At 45.4% G+C, this 23,385-nt stretch overlaps 1 protein-coding gene across 1 annotated transcript in view; it reads left to right on the forward strand.

The window, feature by feature from the left end:
* Tgm3 (transglutaminase 3) overlaps positions 1 to 17,702 on the forward strand; it is a 36,082-nt gene extending 18,380 nt beyond the window's left edge. Inside the window, exons 8-13 of the mRNA XM_031371888.1 lie at positions 6,539 to 6,642; positions 7,446 to 7,691; positions 10,842 to 11,150; positions 13,494 to 13,651; positions 16,526 to 16,659; positions 17,067 to 17,702. Coding sequence (XP_031227748.1) covers positions 6,539 to 6,642; positions 7,446 to 7,691; positions 10,842 to 11,150; positions 13,494 to 13,651; positions 16,526 to 16,659; positions 17,067 to 17,214 — 1,099 coding nt within the window. The 3' untranslated portion in view covers positions 17,215 to 17,702. The remainder of the gene's footprint in view (positions 1 to 6,538; positions 6,643 to 7,445; positions 7,692 to 10,841; positions 11,151 to 13,493; positions 13,652 to 16,525; positions 16,660 to 17,066) is intronic.
* Positions 17,703 to 23,385: the final 5,683 nt, after the last annotated feature.

Consider the following 23,385-nt stretch of genomic DNA (forward strand, 5'->3'; position numbering starts at 1 on the left):
TTTCCTGAGAGCTGGGACTGCAGGTGCACACCACCATGCACAGCCTATTTTCTTAAACAAGAAAAAAAATACATTTTTTTCATAGCTTATATACACTTATTATGCATCTTAGTTGACAGAATGAAAACACATTTCACCTGGGTTGCAGGTGAAAATAAGAAAATGTATGTGTTTAACCACCATATATTTCTAATCATAAATATGCCATAGTCATGGAGCCGTATGGACGCAGATATATATAATTTATATAGATGCCAGCTAGAAGTAGATTTTGTAAAGCTCTAAAGTGAATAATTACTAATAGTGGTGTGTTTACATTACACACATATTATTATAACTGTTTAAGGTTATACCATATGATAGGTTATTAACAGTTATTATCAATGGAATACTCTGCATACACGCATAGTTATCCATGGCTCTCTTTATATAAAGTACCACACACATGGTCAATAATCCATTGCTTGAGTCACATATGCATAGTTATTCACAAGTATCCACACGACTAGATGAACCTTATAGCAGTTACCATTTTTGACCAACTTTCAGCTTGTTTATATAACAGGTTAAGAAAGTTCAACTCTTCTGAACTGTGTTCAGCCTAACAGAAAAAATGAAATAAAGAAGTGGGAAAGTTTTTAATATAAACAAACCACCCCATGCCAACGACTGACCTAATAAAGTGTCCCCTCCCCTCTACAGGACAATGAGCACATGACTCACCCACAGTCACTTGGCTTGAGGAGGGTTTCCAAGGAGTTGTATTAGGAGTTTTCCCCTTTCTTTGCAGATATACAGCTTTCTCCCTAGTGACATCAATACTAATGACAAGAGTTTTGTTTTCCAGCTTCCCCAAACTTGATGTCTTTTTCTTCTTCCCGATTTTTGTTTTTGTTGTGGTGTCTGAAATCTCTCCACAGTCAGTTCTGATCACTGGGGGAGGAGACAGATGGCTGAACAGGAGCAGCCTGGCAGATCTCTGTGGGAAGGTCCCTTGTGTTTTAGCCTGGCCATGAACTACAAGGAGACCACAGAACTTAAGACCCAACTCCTCTCCTGAAAGCATTCACAGCAGTGTTGGGGACAAGGGACAGGGCATTAAGAGTGATGTCCAGACCAGTGATTCAGATCAAGCCCTTTGGGAACCCAGGGAAGGGATCCTCAAGAGAAGCTTCAACAAAAGAGAAATTTGGGGCTATTTTCTTGGCAGCTTAGTAATTTATTCCAAATATGGTCACCTTAAAGACAAATAGAGCCTGAGAGAGACAGGCCTGGGGCCACACTGCCATTCTGTTGGCTTTAAGGGAAGATTCCAGATCTAGACTCAGACGGTTCCTATGGGGCCTGTCACCCTCACTTTCTTAACTCCTTATATGGATCCCTTCTCCAAAAGCAACAGGACTTGTATTCGCCACCACCCACAACCCCATTTCCTGGCAGTTGTGTGTGGAGAACCAGGCCTGGATAGTGTTAGGACAGAGTCCTGAGCCTTGTTTCCAGCTCTGCAACATGCATGCTATGGACTTGTGCAAACCGCTCCGGGTTTCTGCTCCCAAGTTTCTCCTCCGTTGAAGCATTAGAGTTGGTCCAGGACTCGATTATCATCCAAGCATCTTACCAGCTCTTATAAGTCTCAACCATATTTCTCCCTCTCAGACCCTGTTTAGTGTGAGATCTAGCTGCTCCCTCCAGAGACACACACATCAAGCATACCCAAGGGGAGCAGAGTTACTAACCTTTCACACAGTAAGCACAGCTTAATTTTAGGCAGAAAAACTTGAGTCTAAACTTGCGTGTCATCAATGTTGAAAGCTTTAAATTTAAACTGCTGTTCATAGGAGCCTGACGTTGCAGGTGAGAATCGGTCAGGAAGTGCTTAGCAATAGATGACGTATGACTGGATGCCAACTAGTGTTCTCCCCGCTAACATTTACATTCACAAACCAGGAGATAGGTATTGTTACTTTATGTTTTTTACTTTATATTGTTACAGACCCAACCTACAGGTGAGGGACTGAGCACAGAGAAATGAAATTAAATTTATTTTCTTGGCAGCTTAGTAATTTATTCCAAAAGGACAGAATCTCCTCACAGAGCAGTAGAGAATGCTGTTGCTACTGTTCCTGACTAAAGCCTGAGACATCTAACAGATCCTATCTGGGTATTTTCCAAAGAAGGTTGGCAAGACATCACAGTGTGGAATATTAGGTTGGGTGCTGTCTAAACCACTTGGATGGAGAAGCTGGGTTCCTTGGCTCACTTTAAACAGTAAATAATACTTCCTGATAAGACCAAACATATCCCAGGGGTGCCACAAAGAAAAATAACTTGCCCAACGTCACACTGAATTTGTGACTAAGCTGCAGTTAGAACATAATAGGTTTCTATTAACACAAAGAACATTAGGATTAGAAGCAAACTGAGGGCGAGGGAGAGTCCTGGTCATCTTACAGAGGAGTGAAGAGATGCCCATCAAGAGTTACGGCCAGCCCTCTGTAACTGTTCACAGACTCACAGACTCTGAACTGGAAATGGAGTTAGGCCTACCATGATTTTGTCTGAACATGATAGACCTTTTCCTTATTCCCTAAACGATATCATTTACCTGTATGTCACATTTACACTGTATTAGGCATTACAAGTCACCTAAAGGGAATATATATATTCCTTTTTGAACATTGCAGAGTTTGGTTCCCTGAGTGGAACTTCCCCTTGTGGCCTGGAACTTGTCTAAAGATGAGCAGCTAGGAGACAGACACTCTCACTGACTGGGAGATGCTTACTTTCTGTTGTTTTTATTGTTTGTGTGTGTGTGTGGGGGGGGTTGTACTTAATTTCCCACCTATACATTGAAAGGCTGGGTTAAGTATCCTCTGCAGTTTCTTCAGGGCTCCCTTGTAGTCGCACGTGCAGCCTCCAATCGAGTATAGCTTCTCCCCAGGCCTAAAAGAGACAAGCTTTCTTGTTTATCCAGAGCCTTTGCTTTCTTCCGGAGCAGGATACTTTGGGGAACTTAATGGTGGTGGGTTGTTGTTTTTAACCCAGGTTCCTGTTGGGCCACTGTGAAGGGGAGGGCTCCGGAGACTATTCAATCAAATGTCAACCCAATTATTAGGAAAAGTTGCCCAAGTTTTCTTGATGATTCTAGCTGCTTCTCTCTGTTCATCCCCCACGCCCCTCTCGTCGCATACAGGACACTATCTGTAGATTTTTGCAGAGCTTCAAGGTAATAGGCAAATGAGGATTGCCTTGCCCTGCCCTGCCCTGCTCTGCCTTGCCCTACCTAGGGAGCGGAGTGTTCAAAGCTTGTTGGTCCCTATTCTTCTTCAGTGACCCATCCCGTCTTCTTACACAGACCTCTGCCTTTTGATCCCTGCCCCTCCTAACCCTTAACCACTTGATCTGCAGGGAGGTCACCGAGGCCGCTACAGGAGCCTTGTTCCCAAAGCTGTTCAAATCAGCAAGCTTGGCTCAGCACTTGCACTGGGACGCTGGGTGCCAAGAGGTTAAAAGCAGGGACTGTATAGAGCAGTTTATAGCCGCACACAAAGAGCAGTGGTTCTGGAGTAAAAATGGAAGCATTGGGTGATGTAGGAGACACAGAGTTCTGCTCAGCACGGGTCTGGAAAGGGGTCCTGGTGATGCTTTAATGCTTTTTATTGTAGAATTAAGATAATACATTTTGCAAAGTTTAGGAACAAGATAGAACGTGTGATAGATGCGTACTATTATGTCTCGTAGATGGAAGCCAGCCACTTCATGGTTTCACTTACAGGATTTGCTTGCATTTTAGTATGGGACTGAGCTTAGAGTCTTTACATTTTTTAATATTGTTTAACCACCCCCCCCCTGGTGTGGCTGTGTGTGTGTGTGTGTGTGTGTGTGTTTATATGTGGGCATATGTGTGCCACATCGAGCATGCAGAAGTCCGAGGACAGGCTGAGGGAGTCAGATCTCTCTTTCCATCACAGGGCTTCCAGGGATCTAACTCCAGCAAAGCGCTTGCCCTGCTGGGGCTTCCAGGGATCTGACTCCAGCAAAGCGCTTGCCCTGCTGGGTCTTCCAGGGATCTGACTCCAGCAAAGCGCTTGCCCTGCTGGGGCTTCTCTCCAACCTAGAGCCCAGGATCTTGCCCCGGCTACTCAAGCACTCTACTGCTGAGCTACATCCCCAATTAATCATATATTTCTGAGTGATATAGTATGTGATAAACATGTTCTCCTTGCTACTAATACCCTTCAAAAGTGAAATCATTTAAATGGAGTATGATCCACTATACGTTTAAACTATTATCGTATTCTTGTATTGATACTGTGACGTTTGTTTCCCTTTGGCTCCCCTTATACCTGAATTTCCTGAGTGTAAGCTGTGGAGTCACTTTTCTTGGTGCCACAGTTTACTAATTGTAAAAAAAAAAAAGGAATGGTTAATTATTTCCATTTATAGAGTCAAGGAATAAAGGGGCAAGGCTATGTATCAATAGTAGAGTGGTTGCCTAACATACACAAGGTCCTGAGTTCAAGCCCTTTCACCACCACCACCACTAACACACACACACACACACACACACACACACACACACTCACGTGCAGTTTTCTACCTTGATTTTGTAATTAATTTTGTTTTCATTTTATTTTATTAAATCTAACTGTTGATTTGTTGTTGGTTTTTGTGGGGTTTGTTTTGCTTCTGAGATATGTGTCACCATGTATCACAACCTGGCCTAGAGTTCACAGTCTCCTGCTTTGCCATCCCAGGATTACAGCTATGTACTACACACATAGCTTCCATTTGATTTTCTTACTTTATGCTATATTAGATAACCTCTCTGTGTTAAATACTGGCTTCATTTTGCTTGTTATTTATTTTACGGTAGTGTGATATTTTATTTATAGCTGTGCAACAATGTATCTGGCCATTCCATTAGTGGTGAAGTTTTTCTTCCTACACTCTCGCTCTTACAAGGCCACCGTGAGCACCTTTGTCCAGGCAACTGTGCATAGTCGTGAGTTTTTCCACGGGAGAAATCCCTCGTGGTGCAAACTGGCTTGGTGGGTATGCAGACCTTTAGAGAGTTTTATACTCATTGCCAAATTGCCCTCTGCAAAGGCCATACCACTTTAAGTCCTCACAGCTGTCAGTAGCACTTGCTTTTTTACTGAATGTGACCAAGGCCCTCAGACTAGACTGTAATCAATGTTTAGCAGGCAGAATCTATCATGGTTTCTCTTTGCCAATTTTTTTTTTAAATCCTAATGTAGGCATGAAAAATCCCCTTTTGAGTCAGGGTTATCCAAGGGATTTTTAACTTTTTTTTTTAAGGTTTATGTTTTATTTATATGAGTACACTGTAACTATCAGACACACCAGAAGAGGGCTCCCATTACAGATGGTTGTGAGCCACCATGTGGTTTCTGGGAATTGAACTCAGGACCTCTGGAAGAGCAATCAGAACTCTTAACCCCTGAGCCACCTCTCCAGCCCCATTTTAATCTTTTTTCTTTTTTTAATAGCAGTTAGGTTAAAACTAGAGTCGTATGTTCAGTCACCGTGCTTAGGAAAACTGTCACTCTTCAGTGGCATGTTCTTCTTCTATTTTCCTCTTATTAATCTGTAAGTATCATATAACCATAATATGGTTAAGTTTCTGCCCAGCATATATGTTGTGCCTATTTTATTACTTTATTGTTTTTTTTGTCATCTTTTATTTTTCTCTCCCATTTGCAGACATAATTCATGTGATCTGCAGATCTCTCTTCAAGTATGTTCATCCTTCCTCTCTTACAGCTGTTCTCCTAACAAACTTATCCACTGAATTATTCACTTTCAGATATCAGGGAGGGTGCAGTTAAAACATTCCATTAGATTCTTCTAAAGAAAAGAAAACATTCTATTTGTCTGACAGAAGTTCCTCTCTCTTTGTTCTCCGTGACTATATTTCCCTGTATGCCATTGATTCTAGTTAATGTAGCTTCTTTAAAGTCCTTGCCTGACAACTTCAACTCTTGATTGTCTTTTCTCTTGAGGCTGAATTAGCATAATTGCTGGTCCTCTGTGTGTTGAGGTCCTTTGGCTTATACCCCAGTGTATTAGTCAGGGTTCTCCAGAGGCATGCTGAACGGCTGTATTCCCTTACAGTGTACCAGCAAAACCCTAGATGGACCCGGGTTGCAAACTGCCTCCGTACAGTGGGAGTAGCTCAGCTCCGTCATTTTTATCACGATACTTGATTTGTCTCATGCATGTATGGTTCATGGGTCACCCAGAAACGAACAGTTTACAGACGAATTTGGGGTTCCTTTCCCAGCTTGAGTCTTACTTTTCAGAGCAGCCTCCTCACTCTCCTCTGTCAGCCCAAGCTCTGTTCCTGGTGTCTCCGAGCCTCAGGTTACAGTCCTGGGAGGGTTTCAGGGAGAGGATGCCCACCAGGACTGGTGGAATCTCCAGCACAGGGAGCAACTCAGGGAGGATCTGAGAGCTGCATTTGGTCAGAGAAGTGGTGCTGTCCTTCATTTGCGATGTGGCCTTGTGTCTGCAGGAATTTTCACGTCTGGAATGAAGGCTGGTTCGTGCGGACTGACCTAGGCCCCTCATACAATGGATGGCAGGTGCTGGATGCCACCCCGCAGGAGAGAAGCCAAGGTAACCCTGCTGGAGCCGCTCTGAGCTTGCCCGAAGCCCTCTCTAGCTCCACAATGGGCGATGGGAGGAAGACTTTTCCTTATTTATGCTGCCATTTAAATGGATCCCTCCTCTGCAGCCCCTCCGGCTACTGCTACCACTGAAGAGCTCTAGCCTATGTCAGGCAACAGGGATAAGATTCTCTCCCTTGCCAATAATTATTTCCTATCTCTGCTTCCAGCAGCATGGCCTTTGAGGGCAGAAGCCCTGGAGTCAGTCCTGTTGTTCTTTCTGTGACAGGCCCACGGCAATGGCTGTTGTTGCTCCTGTTCCTGCTCCCTCCTGTGTGCCTTCTGACAGGCTAGGCTCCCTTCAAGGCAAATGGGTTGCCTTGCTCCTGTTCAGGGCCTGAGCCTTTACTTTTGATGAAGGTTGGGGTTGAAAACTCAGAGGAGGAAGGATCCCATGGACTAGATGTTCAGGAAAGATTTCTAGAAATAGAAAGTCAGTTGCACCTCTGGGCTAGAGTGATTTCAGAGGCAGAAAAGAAGCACCTCAGAGAAAGACCAGACTGACCTCAGTGGGTCAAGATGCAAGTCTTAAGTAGAGCTGGACCAGGGACTTGTTACAGAATGATGGTGATGGATAGCTGCTGTGTGCCAGACCAATGGGTGACAGTTAGAACTGAGGTTTGGCTGGAGTAAAGGCAGAGGAGTGCTACGTTGTCATATCAGTATGCCCCCAGAGTCAGATCTTAGCCGGGCTGGAGTGGATGGGTGTAGCTGTGGTTTGCATGCATCCAAACTCTACATCCTGCTCATCAGGTGTGTTCCAGTGCGGTCCAGCTTCTGTTAACGCAATCAAAGAAGGTGAGGTGGACAAGAATTTTGACATGGTCTTCATCTTCTCGGAGGTCAATGCTGATCGCATCACTTGGATCTATAATAGTAGAAATAACAGCCAGAAGCAGAATTCTGTGGACACTCACTCCATTGGCAAATACATCAGCACCAAGGCAGTGGGCAGCAACTCTCGCATGGATGTCACAGACAAGTACAAGTATGCAGAAGGTAGGATGGGTGCTGACCGAGCGATGCCACATGGGGCTTGGTGATGGGTGGACAACTTTGAGAGTGACAAGAAAAAGAGCCTTTCCCTGATACTCTGACATCTCAGCTAGTTGTACAGAAATGGCAGGATGCCTCAAGTGCTCAGCTGTTGTTTTCAATGGGGACAGAAGCATCAAGTACAGCTACAATACCTGGGGGAGTTAATATCAGAGCACAGACAAGTGTAAGCCCAGCCCACCTTCAGATATGTCCTTTCTCAATTGTCAACTGAACTAATGTTACTATGATTGAGCATCACAGGGAGAGGTACCATCCTCAAGGGCCTTGAGACACATTTACCTATCAGTCTCTAGTCTCCAAGAATATAGACAGAGAATGCCATCTCAGTAAAGAAACAAACTCATGGATGTGTGTGCTTGTGCATCTGCATGCATGGCCCCCACCCCCTAAGAAGTCCCGGGGTATGATTCCTGGAGGAGGCTAATGCCATGGTCCCTGAAATCTCCATCCTCGTACAGTAACCTAGGAAGGCCATGGTCACTCAAAAGTTGCTTTGGCAACCAGCAGCATAGCAGTTCTCAAGGATGGCAAAAGCTCTCCATTTGGAGGTGTGGCTCCACTTTAGAAACAGCCCAGAGTAATTTAGCGGTTGCTCTAGCAGGCCATGGGCACTCTCCAATGGATTCATACTTTACTCTTTCTAAAATACTTGGAAAAAGTTGACTGGAAACTCAACTGATCCTCACAGTTTATAGGAACGGGGAGGCGGGGTGAAAGAAAATTACACTTCTAAATGTGCCTACAGTGCTCCTAAAATCAGACCAAATCTCCAACAACTGCTGGCTATTGGTATTAGTCAGTGTTCACAGGAGGAAACTGACTCCAGAAGGTGGAGTCTAACTCCAAGGCCAGAGGTCTCCACTCTAGGTACCAGTGGATGGACACTTTGAGGTCTGTAAACACTGTTGAAATTCTCTGAAATAGAAATACGCTTGTTTGAGAAAGGTAGAGCCTTAAAAGGAGATTGTGCATGCCGTAGTAAACTATCTGACAACTTTCACAAGCCTGAATGCCTACTCCAGGTACCCTGTAGATAAAACACAGCAGATGGTGTCACTGGAGAGGCAGGTGCCAGCCTGGTAATTTCAATATCATGGTGTAAGACAAGCATAAGGAACAGGAAACAAATAAGCCAGGACAGAAGGCGACTCTCAGTCCTACCTACCGCTTATAACAGGCTCCATATTACCTCTGATTTTCTTGTTCCCCTGCCAACAAAGCATAGAGGATAGCAGTATCTCTCTTGGGTTGGATATCAATACAAAAAATGTACACAAAGTGCAGTGTTTGGCACACAGTAAGGACTTAGTGACTAGGATGGTGATCTCCATCCATTTGGATCCTTCCCCTGGAATAATGCCTTCCCACGGACTATTTTGTTCAGACACTGCTTACCTGGCTGTATGAGCCTGTGGCTTTCCCTCTTACTCTCACATGTTGATCCTGTTTCCCTGAAGTCCTAGCAACCTTCTAAGCAATGGAGAAGGGCCTAGTAGGAAGCTCCCTCCAGGACTCCTGGCAGTACCTCTGCTCATGCATGGCAGCAGGATGGAACTGCTGTCTGACATTACCCAGATCTTCTTGCCTAATAATGCCAGTTGGTCTCAGAGAGCCCCAGGCAGGAAAAGCTCATAAAAATGGGTTGCTAAGCATTTGCACAATAGCAATACTGTGGTGAGAACACAACAGCAGGAAGCATAGTCTTGAGTAAGCTCAGCAGGTGACCTATATAGACTCTGGGACCTCCTCGAGCAAACGCCTGCTTCAGGGACTCAGGCAAAGAGGCTCAGAGGCTCGGTAGAGCCTTCAGCTTTGGGTGTGGACTGACAGATCAGCTAGAGAATGGAAGGGCATCCAGAGGAACCTGACCCTCCGGGAGCTCTCAAGCCGGGTAATCTAGCCTCTTGCTTTCAGCAGGGTGGGTACAAGGGAGGATCCTTAGACCAGGCCCCAGATCCCTGGAAATGAGTCCCTCCCTTTCTTCATCCAAATCCCAGAGTAGTCCAAATCAGTAACTTCTCTTAGATTGCACGAGTCTCTGAAGTCCCTGCCAGGGGATTTACATAATTCATGGAAAGGACTCACATACTTGTAGAGTACTCATCTTAAACCTTCTGCTTTACTTTGAAACCTTCACACATTGGTTGGGGGAAAGCCTAAGGGTCCGTACATGCCAACATGGTCACCTTTCTATCTTTGGAGGCCAAGACCTTCTGCTGTATGGTACATGTGTCTGCAGGTCAAGGCCGTGAGGGGACGGTGAACTGCTTAGTCAGCCTGAGCTTGGAGTTGTTTGCTCTGTTCCCAGTGTGCCATGAGCCTTTAGGGTGTCACCAATGCTGTCCTCTCACTACTTCTGCTGCCATAGTCAGCAGTACCAACAGAGTCTGGGAATGTACCCTTTGTCTGAGCTCTTGTATTTTTTGAGACTCCAAATTTCTCAGCAATTCAAACTAGCTATGACTTGGAACCTCATCAGCCTCAGGATGTTCTTGCTGACTTGCACAGACAAAGGTGTCACTTGCTGACTCTCAGAGTGCCTCTAGACACAAGCCCCAGAAAATGTGGGCAAGGGATTGGGAGCTCTTTCTCACGGCTTTGGCTTTGCTTATGGATTCATTCTCACTCCTCTCTGTTCAGTTTTGCCATTTGCTTTTAAATGATCATTGGTTTGTTCTTCAAGTTTCAGGGAGAGATCTTCCAGCCAAAGAAAGAGAAAAGAAGTGAGAAAGACATGGAAGGAAGGAGGGAGGGAGGTAGAAAATTAAAAAAAAAAAAACTAACTTAAAACAAGGAAATGATGAAGGTCTATAGTAATGTTTGCAGAGACTGACCTAGCTTTTCCTGTGGCTCCCTAGAATAGACTTGATTGAAAAAGGACCAGGGCCCAGTTGGCCTGGAAGCCTTATACTAAGGAGGGCCAATGGAGATCTGACAAGATAAGGCCTTTGCTGGGAGCGTCTTGAATGGGTAGAAGCGGTGTCAATGTTAGATCTAGGTCACTTTCCAGGCAGCTCACACTGTCCATTGTCTGAACTGCAGCTACATCCCTAAGGTGTTTTGTTTTTTGTTTCTCTCACCAACGCACAGGTTCCAGGGAAGAAAGACAAGTGCATGAAAAGGCTTCCAACAAACTCAAACCTAATGCATCTTTTGGTGCAACATCTTCAAGGAATCCGGAAGGGGAAGAAAAGGAGCCCAGCATTTCTGGGAAGTTCAAGGTCAATGGGGTCCTGGCAGTAGGCAAAGAAGTCAGTCTGTCCCTGATGCTCAAAAATATAACTAGTGATAGGAAGACAGTGACGATGAACATGACAGCCTGGACCATCATCTACAATGGTACCCTTGTCCATGAAGTGTGGAAAGACTCTGCCACAATAGCCTTGGATCCTGAAGAAGGTAACTCATCCTGTAGTTGGTGGGACTCAATCAATCTAGGGCCCAAGAGAGCTGGTCTCTAATGGGATCCTACTGCTTTCGGTGAGTCAGCTGACTGTGGACGGAGTTGTGAATGGCCTCCGTGGGTAAGCCTTAGTTCTGACGCCCTGGAAGTTGCTGTCCTATGAGCAAGGCCAGTCACTGTGCCGCTAGCTACATGTTTGTTGAGCCCCAGCAAAGGAAGAAAGGAGGCTTCAGCAGTTCATAGCCACAGCACAGTGTCCTGTACGGGTGTGTGCCCCCCTGCATGATTTTCAGAGTGAATGTAACCTTGTCTGACCTTCTATAAGGAAGGGGTGACTTCAAGCCTCATGTTACAGAGGTGAATAGAAAGCTTCAGGTACTTGTGACTTGTGCCATGGTGACTAAGGATTACCTCCTATTTGCTAGGTTTTGTAGCTGTTTTCCTGGTGTCGATTTGACCTTGGGTGGTCTTCGAAAGATCCCAAGGTCTTAAACCCTTGCCCCGCATTGCCCACAGCTTCCAGACTCTGGGTGCAGTTTTCCTGATGACAGTGACAGGTTTTCTTGGAGATCTAAGCATTTGGGAGGTTCAGTGACTTGTTGCTCCGGGGCAGCAAAGAAGGGAAGGGAACCAGGCTGAGCAGTGGGAGACTGCTTCTGTGGGATTAGAATGTAGGCGTGTGCCGGCATTGGCAAAATCCTGGAGCTGTCATGAAAAGTTTGGGCTGACAAAGCAGATTGACAAGGGTGGGGTGGTTATTCGCCTCACATCAAGAATGAATAGAAACTGGTTAATTATATAGCCTGCCCTGAAAGAATTCCAAGAAAAATTGAGCTGTGTTTACCTCTGCTAAAAGGCAGAATCCCTTCGCAGCTTGTCTTCCAGCAGAAATGTCAGTATCAGAAGCAACTGTTGGTGTTATTTACCTCTGGCACCTTGCTAGGCAAGAAAACTACCAAAGGTACATCTCTAGCATAGGACTACCTATTTCTGTAGACCAAAAATATTCCATATGAAAGGGGGAAAACATTTTAATCCTCTGTTAAAAAACAAACAAACAAAAAAAAAAACAAAAAAAACAACCAAAACCCCAGCAGAGTGGAATGCAGAGCAGGGGAAGTGGGCCTGGAATCCTGATGCTCGGGTTCTTCCTGGATAAACCTGAGTGAGTCTTATTCCCTCTCTGAGCCTCAGAGTCAGACCACTGAGAAGGCTGGGCCAACTGATTGGAGGATTCCTTCTCCCTATTAGGGACTGTTATAGCCAATCCCCTCAGTAGAAGCAGAGAGAACTTTCTGCTAGCTGCCTCACCCCCACAAGGCCATGGGGCACAACCGTGGGAAGGAAAGCAAAGCCCGAGACCATCTGAAGAGGGAAAATCCCCACGATCTGCAGTGTTGGGAGGTTTTTGTGGAATGAAAGTGTAGCTCACTGATAAGAGTATGTGCTTAGCGTGGATCCTGTCTCCAGCACCACAGAGGGAATCTTTGAAGGCCTAGAGAAAAGCCAGAGGAGGAAATCCCACCAAGGGAAAAACCCACAAGTCAGAAGTGTGGTGGAGACAAGCCTGATGTCTGTACAGACCGATGACATGTACAGACCGATGACAAAGTTCAGGGTGTTTTGAGGAGGAGGTGCCTTTTGCACAGTTGGGACAGGGACAGGTTAAGGGTCTGAACTTTATCCCTGAAGCAGTAAGACATCCTGGAAGGCTTTTGTGGTGAAGCCCAAGAAGAGGGATATGATTTAGAAAACCTTGTGTGGTCTTCTAAGCTTTGCTTTCCTAGAGTGAGGACAGCACTGAAGTGGGAGCACCCAGAGGAAGGAAACTGAGGACACTGTCACTCTAGAATCACAGCTTATTAGATGAGCCAATGCCTTCGCCTCCCTGCCTACTCATTACTGTGTTGTCGCCCGGATTGCCACCACCATTAAGCAATAGGCTAGCATCCTTCTTCCCTGTCTCTAACAAGGAAACTCACCCTCTGACACTTCCCAGGCCTGGAAGGGGCAGCTGCACTCAGCCCTTCATGTCCCTCCTTTTTGGATGCAAGCTTGCTTACTTGCTTGCTTGCTTGCTTGCATCCTGGGACCTCCTTGTCCCTCATTCTGCCCCTCCCCACCTCATGATAAAAAAAAAAAAAAATCCAAACCAAAACCAACAAAACCACAAACTCTACAAACCCCACAAAACCTGAGGGCCGAAGGCTTTTTTAAAGCAATGGGCGACATGCACAGCCTCCTGCCAGCTCAGCTCAGCCCAGCTCCACTCAGTTCTAAAGAGGATTCCAGAGCTCAGCTCCACGATCAGCCCATCCACTTCCGGCTTCTCCTTTCAGAAATACAGTATCCGGTGAAGATTGCATACTCTCAGTATGATAGATACCTGACAGCAGACAACATGATCCGGATCACAGCTGTATGCAAGGTGCCTGATGAGGCTGAAGTGGTGGTAGAGCGGGATGTCATCCTGGACAACCCCGCTTTGACCCTGGAGGTAAGAGGATGGAAAGGGTGTCTCCCCTGGTCCCAGGAGCCCCATTAGCCACCAGGAAGTGAGCAGAAAAGGCAGGGTTTTCCCTAGGGATGTACATAAGAGCCTCAAGGATCTGGCTACCCTTTGTCTACTGTATCTGTATATAGTGCTGGCTTCTTCCTATATAATCCCACTGCTGGTTTCCTGAGTTCCCGTGGTACAGGATCCAGGTAATCGTGTCTCTGCCCTGGTCCCACCTCTCTTAAGCTACCTCTAGTTTCTAGAGTTCCTGGTATCAGGAAAAGGGCCCCAGGGTGTTCACTGTGATACAGGGTCCCATTTCCCATGCAGCGACTGCTTTGCTGTCCTGTTTAGTCCACTGTGCTTTAGGACAGAGGTGGTCCCACCTCAGGGCTAGACAGTCACAGTGGGGCAGTAATTCCAACCTTGAGCCTTACTCATAAGTAGACTTGGCCTTGTATCTGGGCTCCAGTATTTGCCATCATGGAAAGTGAGCAAGCCCTTTAGCTAAGTCTGTTTGTTGCTCCAGCTCTGTCAGGAGTGAGGAGGTGCTTTCCTTGCAGGGTGTCACATCCTCAAAGTAGCCATGCTTGACAGATCTTCACAGATCAGGCCTGGTCACCAGAACATTCTAAACATTTGTCCCATTGAAAGCACATCTTTGTTTAACAATTTGTGCCCTGTCTGATAGTCAGTGCCAGTGGAGCTAGTGTTAATGCTGTTCTGGGGTCATCTCACCAAGTAAACCTCATCAAACAGAAACACCATCCTCCATGGGTCATGACTCCAGCTGAGCTTGTGGCCCTGGGCTGCCATCCCTGCTTTCCCTGAGGGAAGCTGTTGTCATCAGCTCCTGTATGGCTCCTGCATGCTGTAGCCACTTTTGCTTCCCTGAGGGAAGCTGTTGTCTGTCAGCTCCTGTATGGCTCCTGCATGCTGCAGCCTCTTTTGCTTCACAGAGAGTTTCCAGGAAGCTCTCACCGTCCATCCCTGCAGCATAATGGACAGCTGGGTGTTTTCTCCAATCCCCAAAGCTGGCCAACAACAATACTTGGTGGTGACCAGCTCAGCTATAAAAATATTTTGTCCTAAAAGGATGAGCATTTAAATTAAGTTAGTTTCCCCACATTTTACTCCCTAATCCTCAAACATCCTTACATAATCATCTTATATTCATATATTCACATTCAATTTTTAGATTTCCGTACGCTGTCTGACTTATCTTTAGAGACACTATGCCATCTTTATCACTGATGCTGTCAAGATAAAGGCCATACCGAACTTCCTTGAGTCATTATAAGATACACCCAATTTCCCTTCTCTCAAACATACCCTCCCTTCCTGTTGACAGTCTTGAAAATAGAGACATTTTTGACCACTAAATAAGTCGACATGTAGTTCACTCAGAGCAGTGTCAGAGGTTCAAACTCATGAAGGGAATCTATAGAAAAAGATAACATTCTAGGTAAAATTCTCTTATCTCATTTAACTGTCTCGTTGATCCTATCCCAATCTCTCATCTACTGTTGATTGGCAATTAACATGGGCTAACCTGGGGACCTTACACCATGGGATCAGAAATAACATCTGAATGTTTTTCCAAAGAGGTGAGAACCATCAAGTTCATGACTAGGGTTCCACATCCAGTCTGCTGCTTGCATTTATAGACCCAAGTTAATATACAAGCATAAAGAACCAGACACTTGACAATATAAAAGAGTGTGTTTATAGACTTGATTAATAAACAGCATTAAAGATAAATAAATATACAGAAGGACACATGTGACGTCAACAGTAAGACTATGGTACTTTTATGTAGCATTGTTCCATATCAACAGCACAAAACTATTCTTTTCTCTTCTAATTATTTCATATACTTATAATTCCAAGGGAGAGATGACAGTAATCACGACGTGCAATATGTTTCACTTATTCAGAGTGTACTGTGATATATTGCAATGTCTGTCAAAAATTAGTCTAGGCTTTAGGGCCAGGTAGGCCCTTTTGTTTCTCAGTGTGTGTGTTTCCCAAGGTATCAAGTTAGTCTGAACTTGCCCTTTTACATCATACAGTGGTAGCCATGAGCACTAACAACAAGAAAAATAAACAAACAAACAAACGAACAACTACTAACTAATGCAACATCCTCCAGGGCTCTCAGTGGAAGAGAGAAAGGTGCTAGTCACGCCATTTCAGCATCTGTTTCCAAAACACTGTCTTCCCTTTCCATGACATCATTTGTTCCTTGCTAGATGGGGAGGTAACTAATTATCCCTCTGTACCAGCTATGTCTGATCATGGCTGATGCTTAGCAGATAATCAACAGTCCTTACCTTTTGGGGTAAGTAGTTTGTGTTGCTTATATGGCTCCAAATCCCAAGGTCGTTTTCTATGACTCTAACCTCCTGAGTGTGTTCTCTCTCTCTCTCTCTCTCTCTCTCTCTCTCTCTCTCTCTCTCTCTCTTTCTCTGTGTGTGTGGGGGGGCATGCACACCCCAAAAAAAAATTTTAAGGGGGAAAAAAAACAACCAATAAGTAGGAGGTTCAAGAAAACTAGCTGGCAGTGGGATGTCTTCAGAAGCAGGAGCTACCCATTCTGCACAGAGCTGGGGTTGTGAGCTTGTCTCAGTTATGCCTCCTGTCACAGAGAACAACACAGGTCTGTCTGAGCTGCTTCACATATACAGCGTGGGGATAATGGCAATGTTTTGGTACACCACATGGAGGTTAGGATACCATCTAGTACTTAGGGCTGAAGGGAGTGGTCTTCCCATTCTACATCCTAGGCAGCATTTCTCTCTCAGCCTATCATCATGCTGAGCTCTCACAGGGTAGCAGGCATCCTAGCATCCTAACTCTGGGCCCTCCCTCCAGGTGCTGGACCAGGCTCAGGTGCGGAAGCCAGTGGTCGTGCAGATGCTTTTCTCCAACCCTCTGGATGAGCCAGTGAAGAACTGCGTGTTGCTGGTGGAGGGCAGCGGCCTGCTGCTCGGCATCCTTAAAATCGAGTGAGTCCTGGGCCTGAGCAGAGTCAACCGGGAGGGCCTGCCCAGAGCCTTTAGGTAGTAGACAGAGTAACCTCTGGCCTTGAATCTTCATTCTTTGTGGGCCTTGGTACTCAAGGATCTGCACTGGATTTGGAGTTCATCAAATTTGAAGTCTTAATTGCAAGTGCTAAAATCTGATCTTCAGGGCTTAGCCTATTTGGGAAACCATAAGACTATACCCTTCCTCTCCTTAGCTGGGTGTCAGAGAGTTAAAGGGAACCAGCTCACCCCAAAAGGCCGCTAGAGGGCGCTGACGAAATGGTGGCTTGCCTGACATGACTAGAACAGGACTCGGGGTCCTCTAAGGCCCATGTAGCCCGAGCCCTCTGGATTTCACATCAACACTAATCTGTGTACTTCCCCACCAGTGTGCCAGCCCTGCGCCCCAAGGAGAAGTCCCGTGTCCGATTTGAGATTCGTCCCACTCGGAGTGGCACCAAGCAACTGCTTGCCGACTTTTCCTGCAATAAATTCCCTGCAATCAAGGCCATGCTGCCCATCGATGTGTCCGAGTGACCGACCCAGCGGCACTTCCACAGACCTGGGTGACACAGACCAGACAGCACTCTACCCGTGGAGTGAAACTGTTGCCTATGCTGTCCAGCCTGAGAAGCCCTCCATGTCCCCAAGGCTGCCAGACATGGACTTCTAACAAGCCCCCCACCCCACACCCAACCCCCTTCACGTCAAGCTAGGCCAGGTCCCCTCTGGTCTGGGACTTGATCTGTTTTGCACATTTCCTGATTGCTTCCCTTGAGATGGCCTGTTCTGTGAACCGTTGACCCCGCTGATCCCTTATACCCGGCAATGCTGCAGACAGAGCAGCACCGAGCTCAACACAAATTGGGAAGAAGCCAGCCAGCCTGGACTGCTTGCGGATCCTAGCTTGCAATAGGAATACCCTGTTCCTCCCTCAGCCTCCATGGAAGGCAGGGAATAGTCACATATCACATCACTCACATCCTTACAGTCAAAATAAATGCCAAACGAGTACAATCATATAACACCTGTTCCATCTGACTGACTGCTTTGCCTCAGGTTACAGTAAAGGAGGGAGAAGGGCTGGAGTCGCCTCCTTTAGAAGAGGTCCGGTTTCGGGAAGGCCTTGTCCCTTGGTACCAATGTCCACAGAAAATGTGTTTGTTCTTCAAGGGCAAAAACAAGGAACCACTGCCAGCTAGTTTCGGAAAACTTTCCAAGGTAATGCCCCAAATGAAATGAGACTGTCGCAGCAGGCTCTGACCCAGTGGTTCTCAACCTGTGGCTCCCCACCCTTTTTCAAAGAGATCGCCTAAGACCTAAGAAGATGCAGATATTTACATTATCATTCATAACAGTAGTGAAATTACAGTTAGAAAGTAGCAGCAAAAATGATTTGTGGTTGGGGGTTAACCACAACATGAAGAACTATATTTAAGGGCCACAGCATCAGGAAGGTTGAACACCTCTACCCTAATCACTGTGCAAGAAAGGAAGTCAGGAAGTACGTACAGCAGGGCCAGTGCTGGTGTGTCACAACAATCCATTCTCATAACTCGGGGTCTCATAAGAACTGGGTCTCTCTGAAAAGCTACCCAGTACCCCTTTTCTGAAACTCTCCATCACCTCTTAACATAGCCACACTGAGGACTTGGTTCCCAGTTCATGAGCCTCTAATCAAAACTCAAACCCCCTCAAAGTGTAGCACTCCCCTGCACCAGCCTCTTCTCCCTGTATTTGCTAGCCAGCCACAGCGCTATTGCCCTTGACAAACTCAGATAACGCCTCAGCATTTGCCTGTTGAAGTAACCCCCAGCAACTGAGCACACACCTGCATTCCCAGCTCTTGGGAAGACGTGACAGGAGAATCATGAGTTCAAAACCAGCCTGAGCAAGCTACGTAGTGAGACCCTATCTCAAACAACCAAAATAATCTCAGGCAGACCCCATTAGTTCACCCGTCACTGTTCTGACTAATCCCAGTTAGGGCCTTCTGTTTTATTTTTGCAAATTTCAGGAACCAATCTATTCTAAACAGAAATTGCCACTTCACATCCGGCCCACAGCCCACTCCCTTTATACTCAGCTTGGGCCTCTCTGGTGCCTGTGAAAAGTCATCCTCACCTTCCATCCTCTCCTTCCTGTTGTTTGATTCTGCAGAATTGCAGCAGGGGAGAAGTCACAAGGAAAATGACTGAAGGACTTTCACTGGCACTGATGCCACATGGCCATAAGCCTCACTTGCAAGCTGGTGTTTAAGCGCAGCCTTTGTTGACAGCATGCCCTTGAACATAGACAGCATGGCTTTGGCCCAAAAGGTGCATATGCCGGCTCTAACTACCCTAGAAGAGTATGGAAGCACTGTGTGATGGCTTCAGGCCAGGTCCTGGCCCAGGAGGCTCACATCCCTTTGCCCATTGGTGAGTGCGCACCAACAAGCACGCTGTGCTCACCAGCATTTTCCTTCCCATCAGTCAAGCTGCTCCCACACCCCACTTCCCGTGAGGGAAGGCAGCACCTGCATCTGCATCCACATTCACTCCCAACACCAAACTTTCCCCAGAACTCCTACCTAGCCCTGACACTGGTGGCTGAGGGCAGCTAGGCCCTAAGTCTCTACTACTGAGAGGTCCCCAGTATGGAGGACCAGAGGGATTATGACTCTGTTTGCAACCTCACTGCTTAGTCTCTTTGTCTTTGGTGACTCCTGGGGCTTGCCATTCACTGTGAGTTAGGGATAAGAATATTAATTCTGCCTCAGAGACTCTGCCTCAGCTTCCAGTGAAGGCTGAAGTAAAATAGGCTCACTACTGCTCTGGCCTCTATAGGAAAATCCAGAGCTTTTCATTACTCCCCATCTGTAGGAGGCTGATCTAGGCTATGCCTCAAGCACAGGGTGGTCTGAGTTTTCCAATTACTCACTCTGAGCCAGACTCTGCATTGTACAGGGTTCAGAGATAGCAAAACCAATACAAGAATGACGATTGCCTTTGGCTTCCCACTCTCAAGGAGAAGACAGAACATTAATATATATATATATATATATATATATATATATATATATATATATATATATATATATGCCAAGTGTCTATCCAACCCAGACACAGGTCTTAAGAAAGAAATCTAATAAACATCTCACCCTACTTGGGTTCTGGGCTATTTTAAGAACAAAACAGGCTGAAGAGATGGACCTGTGGCCAAGAATAATGGCTGCCTGTCTACCTGGGTTTGATTTCTAGCCACAAGATGGCAGTTCATAACCACTTGTAACTCCAGGTCCAGGAGATTGGATGCCCTCTTCTGGCCCCCACAAGTACCAGGCACACATGTGGTACACAAACAAACATCCAGACAAAACATCCACACACATAAAATAAAATAAAAAATTAAGAAAATAGTATGACAATTGACATTTGAAATTATACATTTTATGTCTGATCATGTCCAGTGGCTTGAACTTAGTTACATTGTTCTAGCCAACTACCAGGTTAGCTAGAAAGTGTGGCCATTACCTGGGTGGACTTGTACTGAACTTAATACATACAGTTTCTATCACTATGGCAAACAAACAAACAAACAAACAAGGTGCCCACTAGCCCCCATGATTTCATTCCTCAACACCTGGGCAATGTGGAACAAGGACATGCAGGAAACCCAGAGAAGCCAAGAGCACCAAGAGGAAACTAAATCTTTCACATCTAATTATTCTTTCCAAATTACCCATCAGGCAAGTCCCCATCCCCTTCCTCTGCATGGTGCAGACAGAAGCTTCAAACTTGCCTAGGAGGAATTGCCCCTTGAAAGAAGAGGCCTGTCCCAAGGTCAGATCACTGATTCACAAACTGGGGTTGCCTAAAGCTACCCTGCCAGGCTTTTTGGAAAACATTCTCTAGCCTCTGAAAGCGGATTTGTTGGTTAGAGCTAGGTGGGGGGGTACCCAATTTCAGCTGCTAAAGAAGCAAAAGTAAAACGTTATCAACTAGGTCCTTGAGAATATCAAAATGGGGTTAGACGTACATAAAAATGACCAGAGGTGACATTTCATGCAAACAAAAGGGGGCAGGTAGAAACTGGCCCTGAAGACTGTGGTCAGGCCTGCCTCATGTGAAAGTAGAAGCAGAAGGAGCCGAGCAGTGGTGGCACATACCTTTAATCCCAGCACGTGGGAGGCAGAGGCAGGCGGATTTCTGAGTTCGAGGCCAGCCTGGTCTACAGAGTGAGTTCCAGGACAGCCAGGACTACACAGAGAAACCCTGTCTCGAAAAGCACCCCCCCACACACACACACACACAGAAAAAGAAGAAGCAGAAGGAAGGGACTGCGGGGACACAGCATGGCTCTAGGAAAGCTCAGCAAGCCCTACGGGAAGCTGTGCACAGCGAGTTCTCCCATGGAAACGTTTACACAGGACAGACTGGCTGTCCTTGGTCATGGCTGGGGCTGTCCTAGAAGCCCATCGTCTCAGTTCAGAAGTTGAGGTATGTCCCAGAGCATCAGGAAAATATGAGTCAGCCCATTTCATGTCTGCCATGTGGCTCCTGCAGGTAAGGCTGACCCTTTTGTAAACTCTTACAAAGCAGACCAGATCCGCATTACCTCTGCCCGTTTTAGCCAGCCAAAGTATACACGGAAGACAGTATATGCATGAGGTATGCATTCTAGTGCACACTGTGCCCATAACACCTCTGAGAAGAACAGTGTGCTTCATGAGAATACTTTAGATCCCTTATTTGAGTTGTCAGTCTTATTGCACCTCACTCTTAGCATGTGAGGAGATAAGGTAACTGAGCATCCAGCGAATCACTGCCTTTGAGGAACATAGAGCTTTGACCTTGTCTTTGCTAAGCCAAAACTATCAACCTCCAGAGTTATGTTGAAGTGAGATAATACACATTCTCATTGGTTAAGGCACTTTCGGTTGAACATGTTCTAGTTAAGTGTCCTTGCCAATTTATTGTTATTCGTGAGCTGCTTGCGTGTGCCAGACACTGTTCTAGGAGTCAGGCACACAAAGATGAGGGATCCCAGTCCCCAACATCACTGAGAACATCTCTTGGAGAAGGGTGCTGAAAGCATCGAGATAATGAAGATACTCAGTTAAAGGAAAAAGAAAACAAGAGGAAACGGGAGAGAAAGCCATATCACCCATGCAAACAACAGGTATTGGCATGGCAGACTCCAGCCCAAAATATTAACACATTAAACGTGAAAAGCACAAACATCTCAATTAAAGTATAACTACTGCACGATGCTCTAGAGAGATTCAGTGCTTAAGAGCACTTCTAGAGCACCCAGATTTAACTCCCAGCTCCCACGTGGTGGCTCACAACCATCTGGACCTCCACTTCCGGAGGATCCAATGCCCTTTCCCTATAGAACATGAGAATCCACATGTTGTGCAGACCTACAGCAGGCAAAGCATTCACACATAAAATTGAAAGTGAATATAATTTAAATATTTTAAAAAGATAACTACTGTCAAACTGGATTTTTGTTTTTTGTTTTGGTTTGGTTTGGTTTGGTTTTTTGGTTTTTTGAGACAAGGTCTCTCTGTATAGCCCTGGCTGTCCTGGAACTCACTCTGTAGACCAGGCTGGCCTCGAACTCAGAAATCCACCTGCCTCTGCCTCCCAAGTGCTAGGTTTAAAGGCACGGGCCACCACCGCCCGGCTGTAAAATTGGATTTTTAAAAAGCCAAATCCAACTACACGCCACTACAAAAAAGTGAATCTGAACTCTAAAGTTGATATGACTTAAAGGTGAAAGGATAAACATTATGTATTATAAAATGGTAACTGAAAGAAATCTGGAAGGGCTATATAAATATGCAAAATAGACAAAAATGTTACCAGAGATGATAATATTTTCTAATGGTAAAATATCAATACATCAAAAAAGTTAAACTAGTAAACAATCTCAGTTTTCTTTGACCGTGAGGACATTAGCATCAATGCCAACCATGCCCGCCAGCTTCCAAGTGCAGAAAAGGTAACTGAAAGCCTTCAGAATGGCCAACGATGACAGAAAGGTAAGAGAGCACGCCTCTCTAGAATTCCAGCATGTGTACACAGTTCATCCGCATGTGTCCACAGCTCACCCGCATGTGTACACAGTTCATCCGCATGTGTACACAGCTCATCCGCATGTGTAGGATGCAGTGAAAGCATAGCCTGGAAGAAATTTACAGCACTGTGCTCCTCTATAGATAGCCCCAACTCCTATTTTTTTTATACTTTATCATGGTACAAAATAATACATACTCAATACAAAACATTTTCAGATTTTGAACTTTGATCTTTTTCTAGAGTTGTGGTATAGGGTGCCATCTCTCAGAATGCTTAGGTAGCAATGTGTGGCTAGGTTTTGAAGCTTGGTTGATTAGGCATATTCCACACAGTTTAGCTGGTGACATTTTTGAGGGTAAAACTATTTAATATTTTATTAGCATATATCAGCATATATCCATAAACCTCATAGTTGCAAGGCATATTTATTACTTTTTGGGGATTTTTTTTTGTGTCAAAAAAAAAAAAAAAAAAAAAAAAAAAAAAAAAAAAAAAAAAAAAAAAAAAAAAAAAAAAAAAAAAAAAAAAAAAAAAAAAAAAAATCTAATAGAAGCACTTAAGGAAAGATGTTCATTTTGGCTCACAGTTCCAGCATGTACAGTCCACCATGGTGGAGAAGCCATGGCATCGGGAACATGGA

The sequence above is a fragment of the Mastomys coucha genome, unplaced genomic scaffold (genome assembly GCF_008632895.1).
Source record: "Mastomys coucha isolate ucsf_1 unplaced genomic scaffold, UCSF_Mcou_1 pScaffold15, whole genome shotgun sequence".
Lineage (NCBI taxonomy): Eukaryota > Metazoa > Chordata > Mammalia > Rodentia > Muridae > Mastomys > Mastomys coucha.